The sequence below is a fragment of the Castor canadensis genome, chromosome 4, assembly GCF_047511655.1.
Source record: "Castor canadensis chromosome 4, mCasCan1.hap1v2, whole genome shotgun sequence".
In the NCBI taxonomy this organism is placed as follows: domain Eukaryota; kingdom Metazoa; phylum Chordata; class Mammalia; order Rodentia; family Castoridae; genus Castor; species Castor canadensis.
Genome location: NC_133389.1, coordinates 39,877,482 through 39,890,287, shown reverse-complemented (window position 1 = coordinate 39,890,287; position 12,806 = coordinate 39,877,482). Strand labels below are relative to the sequence as shown.

The 12,806-nt window shown below is 38.7% G+C and overlaps 1 protein-coding gene and 1 long non-coding RNA gene across 4 annotated transcripts in view; one reads left to right on the top strand and one right to left on the bottom strand.

Moving 5' to 3' along the window:
* LOC141422488 (uncharacterized) overlaps nt 1-7,810 on the bottom strand; it is a 24,759-nt gene extending 16,949 nt beyond the window's left edge. The window contains exon 1 of the long non-coding RNA XR_012447065.1: nt 7,489-7,810. This is a non-coding gene — a long non-coding RNA (uncharacterized lncRNA). The remainder of the gene's footprint in view (nt 1-7,488) is intronic.
* LOC109698656 (uncharacterized) overlaps nt 7,068-12,806 on the top strand; it is a 23,886-nt gene continuing 18,147 nt past the window's right edge. Inside the window, exons 1-2 of one of the 3 annotated variants that reach the window (XM_074070003.1) lie at nt 7,068-7,204; nt 8,326-8,550. In XM_074070003.1, the coding sequence (XP_073926104.1) occupies nt 8,502-8,550 (49 nt within the window). In that variant the 5' untranslated portion in view covers nt 7,068-7,204; nt 8,326-8,501. Of the gene's footprint in view, nt 7,205-7,633; nt 7,751-7,876; nt 8,009-8,325; nt 8,551-12,806 lie in introns of those variants that run through there. The other 2 variants (XM_020183006.2, XM_020183007.2) reach the window with 2 other exon arrangements.

Here is a 12,806-nt window from a genome sequence, read left to right as displayed (position 1 = left end):
TAACATTTTGAATAAAGCATGGACTGCAGTTAATGATAAAGTATCAATTTTGGTTAATTGTGACAAGTGTACTACATTGATGGAAAACGTTACCAAAAGGGGAACCTGAGTATGGAATATAACACAAGAACTCTACATTACCTTTGCAATAGTTCTATATATCTAAAATTGTTCTAAAATTAAAAACTTTATTAATAAAAAAACTATTAGATAAGTTTTTAAATGAATTTTAAAAAGCAGGTATGGTGGTACATCCCTGTAAACCCAGAATTCATGAGGCTGAGGAAAAATTGTGAGTTTGAGGCCATCCTGGGCTCCACAGAGAAGCCCTGTGCCTCCAAAAAAAAAAAAACTTTAAAATATTTTAATAATAAAAAAAGACAGGAAAGGGAAACAAGGAGACAAATACTGTCTCTGCTCCACTCATTCCTGGGGCACTCCAATAACATGTTAGATTTCCTCACTATATCCTCTGTATCTTTTACCTGCCCTTTTTTCATTCTTTTCTCATCTGCAAATTTTCTTATGACATATTGTTCAGATCTCTAATTCTCTCTTTAATGGTAGTTTACTTTTAAACATATTCTAATTTCTATAACTGAATTGATTTAAACGTTTTTAATAATAAAATACACGTACCAATTTTACCATTTTGGCCATTTTTACATTTATACTTGAGTGGTAGTAAGTACATTCACATTATCATCACCATCATCCATCTGTCAATTTTTTCGTCTTCCCAAATTGAAACTCCATATGAGCTAAACAATAATTCTGTTTCTTTCTTCTCCACTCTCTGACAACCACCATTCTACTTTCTGTGTCTATAAATTTGAATATTCTAGATATTTCATTTAAAGGAAATCATAATATTTGTCCTTTTGTGACTGACTAATCTCACTTAGCATAATGTCTTCAAGTTTATCCATTTTGAGGGGAGGGGTACTCAAGGATTTGTGCTTGCTGGCAGACACTCTACCACTTGATTCACTTCCCCATCCTTCCTTTTCCATTGCATATATACACCACATTTTGTTTGTCCATTCATTTGCCAAGGAACATTTGGTTTCCTTTTACCTTTTGGCTATTGTGAATAATGTTGCTATGTACATTAAAAATGCCTTTAATCCACTTCATTCTATGATACATGGAAATTCAGTTTTCCCAGAACCATTTGTTGAAAAGATTGTCCTTTTCCCTGTTGAATGGTGTTGGTACCCTTGTGAAAATATCAACTGACCATGTAAGTGAAGGTTTACTTCTAAGCTCTTCTATTCCATTGGCCTAATGTCTGTCTTCATGCCAGTAGCACACTTTTGATTACTGTAGCTGTGTGGCACATTTTCAGATCAGGAATTATGAGTCTAATATGTGGCTTTAAAAACAGTTTCGAGAGTTCTTCTCAAATCTTTACTTTTGTGTCCCCGAACAAGAACATTACTTTATCTGTGTCTTATAATTCTAATAACAGGAATGCAGTGATTCTATTCCTCTTGTCAATTGCTTATGCTAGTTCTTTTTCTTGTTACCTTATCTCTTCATTTGCCTCATTAATTTTTACTATGTGTATGGTTATCTTTTACTATGTGGAGGGCATTTTATATTTTTGTACAGATTTTCTGATTGTCCACAAAGGAAGTATTATCACAATTACTCCGTCGACCAATACTGGAAGCTGAGGTCTGTGACTTTTATTTTCCCTAAAAATGATAACTCGTGAATACTGAAGTTTTAACATAGTCACATTGATCTTTCCATCTTACATATTTTGGACTTTGTTGTCTTCAGATTTACTTCCTTAGCCTGAAGTCATAAGTTTACTTTCTGCATATTTTCTTCTACAAATTTTACTGAACATTTGCTTTTTGCCTATGTCTCTAATATATTTATCATTTACATAGTGTACAGTATAAGGCATGGATCTAATTTAATTATTGTTAGATGAATAACTAAATATTCAAGAATTATTTATTGAACTGCCCTTTATTTTCACATCGAACTTCATGCCAACTCAACTACCTAGATTACTGTCATTATTATTATTATTATTTTGGTACTGGGTATTGAACCCAGGGCCTTCCACAAGCTAAACACATACTCCCAGCCTCTCAGCTAGATTATTTATCTGTGATCCCCCAAGTAATGCTGGAATGGCAATTTATATAGGATTTTCTATCCATCTATAAAGCTATCAACTTAAGGATGATAGAGAATATATTAAGACTACAGGGGCCAGTCGTGGTAGTACACAGCTGTAATCCCAGCACTTGGGATGCTGAGGCAAGAAGATCTAGAGTTCCAACATGGGCTACATAGGGAGACCTTGTCTCAAAACAAATAAAGAAAAGAAAAACAAACAAAAATTATAGGTCACTCAATACTGCTTACCAGTCATACTGTTTTCTAGCTGGCTCAAACTTTGCACAAAGGCTATTTCAAAGCATTTTCACTCTCTTCAAATCTTTAATTCCTCCTTTACTCCTTATTCTTAAATAATGGCATAACATTTTCCTCAGTGAATCTAGAAGCTCTAAGCCTGGAACAATCTCAGTTTCCCACCAACCTACCTGAACTGGCATTCACTCTCATCTGACCCTTCAGTTAGCATGGAAGAAGCATTCCTCATATCTCAAAGGCCTCTTCCTCCATTCATGCCACCCTTGTCTTCAGCTATGCAAGCAATCATATAACATCAATTGTTCGTTGTTCTACTGTGTTATCAACTCTCATTCCTGGATTCTTTCTACCATCTTTTACATCTTTACACATCATGTATTTCTTCAATCTTAAAAATTATCAAGCACCAACTAGCCAAATAAACCATTTATAAACTCTATTATCACCCAATGTCTTTTTTCCTATCTATAGCTGACTTTTTTGCTGGTTTGTTTTATTTTTTTTTCTCACTATGTAGCCCAGTCTGACCTTGAACTCTTGATCCTCCTGCCTCAGCATCTCCCCACCCAAGATCTGAAATTATAGGCATGCACCACTGTACCTGGCACAGCAGAACTTCTTCAAGAAATTAATCTGTGATTACATTCTCTATTTCTGGATACCCTTTTATTCTGTTTTATATTGTTTGGTTTGATTTGGTTTTACTTTTATTATTGTGATGGGTGGAGGTACATTGTGGCATTTACACAGGTTCTTACAATGTATCAAATATATCATACATGAATTCACCTCCTCAGCCATTCTCCTTCATCCTTCCTCCCCAGATTCCTGGAGTAGTTTCAACAGGTATCATTTTTGCATTTACTTACATGTGCAAATACTTTTTTGCACCATATTCACCCTCCTACCTCCTATCTCCAACACCTCCTCCCTCCCATGGGTGCCAACCCTCCCCCCTGGGCAGGACTTGTTCCATCCTCCTGTTCTCTGCTTTTGTAGGAAAAAAAAAGAGAAAATGAAAAACATAGTATTTTAGCTTGAGATAAAGGTAGCTACATGAGGAGTTTCCTTGTGACATTTCCATGTATGTATGTATTATGACCCCACTTGGTTTATCTCCTTAATTTTCTTCATTCTACCTTATGGTAGTTATGGTAGTTTCAGTGAGTTTAAGATTTCTATATTCATTTTTGTTTAGTGGCTATATCAACCCTATTCAAGTTCTTATTTTCCCTTCCCCTCTCAGTGTGACCTTCCCTTCCTGTGACCAGCATACCACAATATTCCTACATTTGTGTTAGGTCTGTATTCCCCAAATGAGAGAGAATATGCAGCTTTTGGCCTTCTGAGCCTGGCTAACTTCACTTTAGATGATGTTCTTCAGTTCCATCCATTTCCCTGCAAATGACAAAATTTCATTCTTCTTTGTGACTCAGTAAAATTCCATCATATTTAAATACCACATTTTTAATCCATTCAGCAGTAGTGGGGCATCTAGGCTGTTTCCATAGCTTAGCTATTGTGAATAGTACTGCAATAAACATGGGTGTACAAGTGCTTTTGCTGTAAGCTGACACACAATCCTTCAGGTACATCTCTAGGAATGGTATTACTGGATCATATAGCAGGTCTATTTATTTTTTTAAGGAGTCTGCATACTGTTTTCCATAGTGATTGCACTAGCTTACATTCCCACCAGCAGTCTATGAGGGTTCCCTTTCCCCACGACCTCACCAACATTTGTTGGTGGTGGTGTTCCTGATGGTAGTTAGAATCCATGTCTATCACACTATACAAGTATCAACTCAAAGTGGGTTAAGGACCTTCATAGTAAGACCTGAAACCTTGAAGCTGGTACAGGAAAGAGCAGGGAGTACACTTGAGGCAGTAGTCATAGACAAGGACTTCCTCAGTAGAACTCAAGTGGCTCAACAACTAAGAGAAAGGATTGTCAGATGGGAGTACATCAAATTAAAAAACTTCTGCACAACAGAAGAAATGGTCTCTAAACTGAAGAGGCCACCCACAGAATGGGACAAAAATCTTTGCCAGCTACACTTCTAACAAGGGGTTGATAGCCAGAATAGATAGGGGGCTCAAAAAACTAAACTCCCAAAGAGTCAATGACCCAATGAAGAAATGGGCAAATGAATTGAACAGAGCCTTTTCAAAGGAAGAAGTCCAAACAGCTAAAAAACACATGAAAAAATGCTCACCATACCCTTTTATTCTTACACTGCTTCAGTCTGCCTTTTGTTCCACATTTTACTTAAAACTTTTTTCCTCTAATATGATTATAACTGACTTCCATTTTGCTACACACTATGGGTACTTTTCACTTGTCTGTCTATAGCCCTGAAACCTTGACACCAACCTCACACTCTCATGTCTGGATATCTTCTTATGTCTTTGGTTATAATTTCTTTATGTGGCTTTTTATGCTCCCATTCTGGTAGGCATGTGGAGAGGGATTTTATTCCTAAACCACTCAACCAAAAGGGTATAATGTTATATAGCAGGCACTCATGGAAAAGAAAGTATCTAACACACACACACACACACACCACACACACACACACACACACACACACACACAAAGTTTGGTGTCAGACTAAAAGGAGACAAGTAAATCAATAGAAAAAGTAGTGGGGCCAGAAATAGAAATTGGCACACACATGTATGGATGACTGATGTTTAGCAGTGATTCAAAGGAAATTCAAAGAAAGAAATGGCATTAAACAAATACCCATTAAAAAAATGAACTTTCCCACAAGTGTCAAACTATGTTCACAAAAATTTAATTCACGCCAGGCACTGGTGGCTCACATCTGTAATCCTAGCTACTCAGGAGGCAGAGATCAGGAGGATCATGGTTCAAAGCCAGTCTGGGCAAATAGTTTGTGAGACTATATCTGAAAATACATATCACAAAAAAAGGGCTGGTGGAGTGGCTCAAAATACAGGCTCTGAGTGCAAACCCCACTATCACAAAAAAAAAAAAAAAACTCGTGATGGAACACAGACCCAAATGTAACATCTAAAACTCTAAAAATTTTCAGAAGGAAAGAAAAAAGAAAATTTTGGTGGCTTAAGTTAGGCAAGGATTTCTGACATATGACAACAAAGACATTATCTATAAGGAACCAAGTGATAAACTTGTCAACATTTAAAGCTGCTGTGCTTCAAAAGATGAGAGAAAAATCCAAACCACAATATATTTAAAAAGCATATATCTGATAAAAGACTTGTGTACAGAAGGGGCCAAAGATTTGTACAGACATTTCACCAAGAAAGACATACAGATAGTGTATAAGCAAATGAAAAATGCTAAATATCATTAGTCACTAGGGGAATACAAATTAAAATCACAGTGAGAGACACTGTGAATTGGTAAGGATGTGGACAAACTAGAACTCTCATGCATGCTAGTGAGAATGAAAATGGCACAGCCACTCTGAAGAACAATGTGGTCATTTCTTTTTCTTTTCTTCTTTTTTTTCTTCTTTTGGCAGTACAGGGGGTTTGAACTCAGGGCCACTTGTTCTACCACTTGAGCCATGCCTGTAACCCACTGTGGCAATTTCTTAAAATGTAAATATTGCTGGTCATGGTGGTACACACTTATCCCAGCACTCAGGAGGTTGAGGCAAGAGGATCATGGGTTCAAGCCCACCCTGGGCTACATAGTGAGACCTTCCCTGTCTCAAAACACATAAACAAAAAAACTCATAAAAACAATAACCTATATAAAGTCTTGTACAGGAATTTGGATAGCAGCATTAGTAAAAAAATAAAAACCCAGAAATACTCCAAATGATAATCATCTGGTGAATGGATTGACAAACTGTTATAGATACACACAATGGAATATTATTCAGCAAGAAAAAGAATGAACTATTGATTCAGTTAAAGACGACTGCTAAAGGTTCATTCTGGTTGACTCCATTTCAACAAACCTCTAGAAAATACAAACAAACTACAGTAATAAAAAGCAGATCGTAGTGGTGTGAAGGGGGAGGAACTGTGAAGAGGCATAAATTTGGGGGGGCTGGTGGATGGGTTCACGATTTTGTGGCAATGGTTTCATTTCTGTATACATATGTATCCTATGTTAAACATTTGCCGTTTATTTTATGTCAGTTATACCTCAATGAAACGTTTTAAAAAAATTATCTGCACTTCCTACTTGGGAGGACCTGACCCAAACAAGTTCCCACCTCTCTTGCCCCTTGAGGGTATCTTAGGGTCTCCCTCAGATTTCACAGATCTAAAGAGGGTCTTGGGCTGGAACAAGGAGCCTTCTTTTCCTCTACCTTAAACACTACTTGAGCTTTCCACAATTTTCTCAAACTTGTACCTTTACCACCACATTTTGAACCAAGTTACATGTCTGTTCTCAATCCTTCTCCCAACTCCTCTTCCCAGGATATTCCAGAGACAGCAACGTCTTTTACTATCCAGATCCGCTTCCACTTCGGTTCCTTCTCATCCTGAGTGACAGTGAGGACTGTACTGGTACACAGACTTTACTTCCTGCTCTTTTTTTTTTTTTTTTTCCTGTATGGCTGTACTGGGTTTCCTGCTTGCAAGGCAGGTACTCTGCCGCTTGAGCCACACCTCCAGTCCCTCCCACCCTCTCTTAATTGTAAATTGCTCTAGCTTCTCAGCAATTCAGTGATTAATTACTGTGCATCACTCACACTAGGACATCGGCTAGTGTAGTGTCAGGACCAGCAGCCTAAGGATCACCTGAAAACCTGGGCTCCCATTCCTGATTTCAGGAGTCACAGATCAGCATTTTAACAAGGTGATAACAAGGTGATTCTGGTTAGTTTCAGTGTTCTGAGACTAAAAATACAGTATAGGAAGAAAGTTAGAATGTAAGCTTACCTGCGAATCTGAGGAGGGAGAGGGAAGAAAGGGAGAGAGAGAAAGGAGGGAAGGAAAGAAGAGAAGGGAGAGGGAGGGAAAAGGAAGGAGAAGGGGAAGAAGAGGGAGAGAGAGGGAAGGGGAGGGAGGAAAGGAAAGGGAGAAGGAGGGAGAAAAAAAAAAGAGGTAAAGAAGAGTTCGTTATCTGATCAGAAAACCTACCCAGGCTGTCCCAAAAGCGAAAGATTCCGACGTCTACCCCTAGAGCCAGCAGACGGCAGTCAGGGATGTGCGGCGGTCCAGCGGTCCAGCGGTCCCTGTCCTGGGCCTGCCGGGCGGCTCTGCGGAGGCTGCAGGGTTAAGCTCGGCCTCCGCCCACCGCGCGTGCGCAGCAGAGCTCAGGGGGGCTCCGGGCTCCCGGAGCTACAGGGCGACCGCGGGCTCTGGCGTGGGAAGCTTGACAGCCAGCCGGGGACACCTGCAGGTAACGCGTGACGCCGGCCGCGGAAGCATCCGGTGATCTCGCCTAGCCCGTGGAGACTGCAGGCCGCCAGGGTCTCCTGGGCATCGGGCGCTGGGCGGTGCTGGGCCTAGTGTTCTGGTGGACCCGCCCCTTCCCCCCCGCTGGCCCTTGGGTTCAACTCAACGCCAGACGTGTTGGGGTGCTCGTGGAATCAGGAGGCGCGTGTGAATGAGTCCACGCGAACCAGCCTACTGAACTGGGAAAGAGCTGTCAGAATCTGTGAGTGTTAGAAGAAGGAAGACAGGTCACCACGATCCATCCATAGTGTCATTTTTGTAAAGACTGCGAATAACATAGTCTTAGCCACTAGTACAGATTCTAAAATCTTTCCCACCGTGTTATTTTTCCGGTTATTATAGTACTTTGTATTATTAGCCCCCAATTTTGTTTGAACATCTTTCTATTTGAAATAGGGAATGTATGTCCAAGAGAGGCAAAGCCAGACCCTTGGATGATAGGGCAGGAAGCTTAGTAAATTCTAAGAGAAAAACACTTGGAAGTTAAATAACCTTTTACTCCTTCCCTTTTATTTCTAGAGGCTGTTTCTGGTGCTGTCGTCTCAAAAATGACATCTCTAGTCTGTACACTGATTGTCTTCTGAGCCCAGTGACGTCCAGTCGTCTCCAGACCTCAGACCCTTACGCCGACCAGAGAATCTTACAGAGGAAATGATAATTCTCCAATTGTTACCTGAAGGGTCCAGTTGCAGCACATGGAGACCCGGTTCAATTATGAACCTCAAGAACATCACCTTCTGTCAGGTGAGGAGAAATGTATTGTATCTTAGTGGTCTCAGGAAGTAAAATGTCACCCCGTGCTGTCTTCAAATGATATCAGTATTTTCTGTAGCCTTTACCCTCCCTCTACTAGGCATACCATGTCTGTAATTCTCCATGCACAGTTATGTGGCTTTATTTTGAATTCTAGCAACCAAATTCTTATTCATTTCCCCCCTCTTTTTTAAAACCCCAGAGTCATCTATTTTTCCCTTTATTGCCACCTTATTAACCAATCTATCAGTGTTTGGTTTGTCTCCCTTATAATCTTTCCGGTCATCGTTCTCATCTACCACAGGTGCATAGTTAAAGGTTCTGAAGTATGAAAATCTGGATTCAAATCCTAGCTTTATCACTACCTTTTGTAATTTCAAAATTTTGTTTCCTCACTTTATAAGTGCTTAATAACTCATATGTTGGAGGTATTTTGAGAATTGTTGTCTATTAGTACAAAATCAAGGACCCCAAAACTTAAAACTTAGTGAACTAAAGCATCTGACTTTTTTATTTTTTTTTTTGTCTTTTCTTTTTTGGTGCCGGGATCAAACCCAGGGCCTCACGCATGCAAGGCAAGCGCTGTACCACCGAGCTACATCCCAGCCCGGCATCTGACATTTTAATCCATGTTATTTCTTATGATTTTATAGGTCATTAACTTGAACTGGATTCAGTTGGGCAGTTTTGTTTTGTTTTTTTTTCTCGTGACATTGTCTGTGCTCACTCCTGTAATCATCTATTGGCTTAATTGGGACTAGAGTCTAAGACAGTCACAGTCACCTGTGACAATTGGTACTTTCTATGGCTTGGACCATACATCCTCAGCTAACCCAGATTTGTTTCACAGAATGACTGATTTCCAAAATAAGAGACAGGGCAAGCTCTCTGATACATAAGCACTTTTCATATCTAGGTTTGCATTATATCTGTTAATGTCTCATTGACCAAATCAAGTCACATGACCAATTCAAGAGTTACTGTAGAAGGATGTTGATTATGGAGATTTCATTGAGATCCATTACTACTCTATGAAACATCACAGGCCAGCCATGGTGGTGCATGCCTATCAGTATATCTGCAACAGAGTCATAGGTAGGAGGATTGTGGTCCAAGGCTTGCCCCAGGCAAAGACCAGGAGTCCCTATTGGAAAAATAATTAAAGCAAAAAAGGGCTGGAGTCATGGCCCAAGTAATAGAGGGCCTGCAAGCATGAGACCCTGAGTTTAAACCCCAGTATCACCAAAATATAAAAATAAAAAGAAAGCCACAAACACTAAATGAGAACTTGTGTGTAAAGTTCTAAGCACAGACCTGACTCCTAGTAAACTCTTTATAAATGATAGCCACTCTTAGTAGTAGTAAAGCAATTTTGATCCTAACTTTGTTCACATGTTCTCCCATTGCTGTCGTTTTGCCTGTAAAATTCACCTACCATTCTCCCTTTCTTTCATTCTAGATATTCTGCCTCTTTTTAGTCTTAGGTAATCTTTATCATATTTTATTTTATTTAGTGTCTCTCCTGTATTTAGCATCTGCTTTTCCTTAAGAATCTAAGGCATCCTACTCTCATCCTTCCTGAGAATTCCTGCAGAATAGAATTCTCCTCTGTAATTATATTTATTTATGGTGGTATGGTGTTTGGACTCAGGGCCTAATGCTTGCTAGGCAGACACTCTACCACTCCACCAGCCTTCCCCCTGCAATTTTACATAAATGGATATACTTGTTCCATGTGTTTAGGTTTCTTAGAATGTTATAAAGTAACATTTTATTACAGAGTAAAGCAATTATTCTAAGATCCATTTGTAAAGTGTAGAAAAACACCAAACAAAATTTAAGTAACCTAGAACTTCACCATTTAGAAATAGTCACTGATAACATTAAGGTATCCTTCAAATCACTTACTTAATTAAAAAATTTACTGTTAATAAATCTTTATGAATTAAGTCACAGCTTATTATTACTAGTCATATAATGTTGTTAATTATTGAGATTTTACTCTGTGCTAGGCACTCTTCTAGATGCAAGAGATATAGAAGTAAACAGACAAAACTTTGCCCTCAAGAAGTTTACATTCTAGTGGGAGGAAACAGAAAATAAATATATATTATCAGATAATGATAATAATATGGAGACATTGAACCAACATGTATCAGTCAAGATTCTAGCAGGAAACAGATGGCTCATTCCAGTGGAGCAATTCAGTTTCGTGTAAAGGAAGGGCAGGAATACAGAGATCAGCAAGGGATGAAGAACAGCCTTGGGAAAATAGCAATGGGAAGCATTTACTACTTTTACTTTGCTGCTTAAGACACAAGAGGAGAGATTGATTACCAGATTCTGGAGAATGTCACTGAAGGACAGAGCCACTCGATAGAAGCTCTGGCCTTTGGTAAAAGAAGCACAAATACAACTACACATAGGTTCCATGTCTACAGATTCAACTAACCATGAATCAAAAACATTCCAGAAAACAAGTCATAAGAAGCAATACAATATAACAGCTACTTATATACTGTTTCCATTGTATTAGGGATTATAAGCAATGTAGAGCTGAATTAAAGTATATGAGAGGGTATATGTAGGTTAAAGGCATATACTGGGCTATTTTGTATAAGGGACTTCTGCATTAGCCTGTGAATTTTGGTGTCCATAGGGGTTCTGAAACCAAACCCCTGCTGATATTGAAGAATGACTATACTTCTAATTGACCCAGCAAGAAGGGAACCAATATGTATGGTGACCAACTCATCTATTTGCTTGGTATTTATACCACTAACAGTCCTACATCCCAATAACACCCCCCCCCCGTTTTATGCAAACGGACAATTGGTCACACTTCTTTTATCCCACTGTTGTGCAAATATAATTTCAAACCAGAAGGCACAGAACCTCTGGTTACGCAGTCCATCAACATCAACACACTGAGGCACTGGGCAGATGGAAAGTAGATCTAAAGAGGTGAAAGGAGAATATCAGTTATAGTATACCCCTTTTATCCTATAATATCCACTCGTGTCCTTTGTTTATATTTCTGCACTCCCAACACAGAAGAGTAACAAAGTCCCTTAAACTACTATTTCCTTGCAAGTTGATACATAATTAAGTCATTCTCCCATCTGAAACCTAGAATTCAACTACCATTAGTGCTCTTCATATAAGGTAGTAAGGAAAGGTAGAAAAACACATAACATAAAAAGTGACTGTTACTGTTTTTGCTTTTCAAAAAGCCTAAGTTCATAATCCTAACTGTGGTCTTCTATCACTCATTTCACATCTTTTCCCTCTGCTACTATCTTGTTGTCTCAGACTTCTTTAAGTAGTTAAGTAATATAAGTCATTGATAATACTTTTAGGATTCTTCAGAGTACCATTGGTTGGGCTTCTTGGACTTGAGACAACTAAGAAACACCCCAGTATAGCCTCTAATTTCCAGATATATTCTTCCTTGCCTTTACTATGTAGCAGCAACTAATTCCCCATTGGAACTGGGGTCAGTCATCCTGGCCAATAAAGTTTCAATAGCATAAGGAGCCCAAAAAAGCCAAGAACAATTTTATCTTTAGATTTAACACAAATCATGATTTCATTCCACAGTAGAAGCATTTCCCCTTTGAGCACTAGAACCTCAAATTCACCAAACCCAATATTGATTGTGTGGATAGGAAGCAAAAACAATACAAGTGGAATAAGTATATAATAAGAAGAACTATTCTCACTGCTCCTCCATCATTGGTTTCTGTTCCTGTGTGTGTATGTGTATTCTAGCCACAGAAAAGATAAAAAATTATTGTCCTTTGGTTTAGGACATATTCTGCATCTTACATGACAGCACTCCAGACTTAACCTTTGGCAAGTCATTACACTCTGAACTCAATATGTTTTCTTCTGGATGATTTTATATGTATATATTAAGATCCACAAATTATAAGTATGAGAGCTTACTGTTGAACTTCCCTGTAAGATATGTTATTTGGAGGCAATTTTATATAAGATATCATGGTAATAACTATAATATTTTCTTAAGTCAATACAAATTTGTATCTGGACTATGTTTTTAGTCCTTGAAAAATAAATTGTTGCCATCTTTATGATAGAATTGGTTCAATGTAATGAATATGACCCCCCAGTGACTGGCTGGTCCCTCTCAAGGGAGTGATACCTTATTTGGAGTGTAATATTGGCTTTAGCTGAGTGGGCAAATAGCAGTGGTAGCAGGCCTTGGCAGAAGGAGGTCCATTATA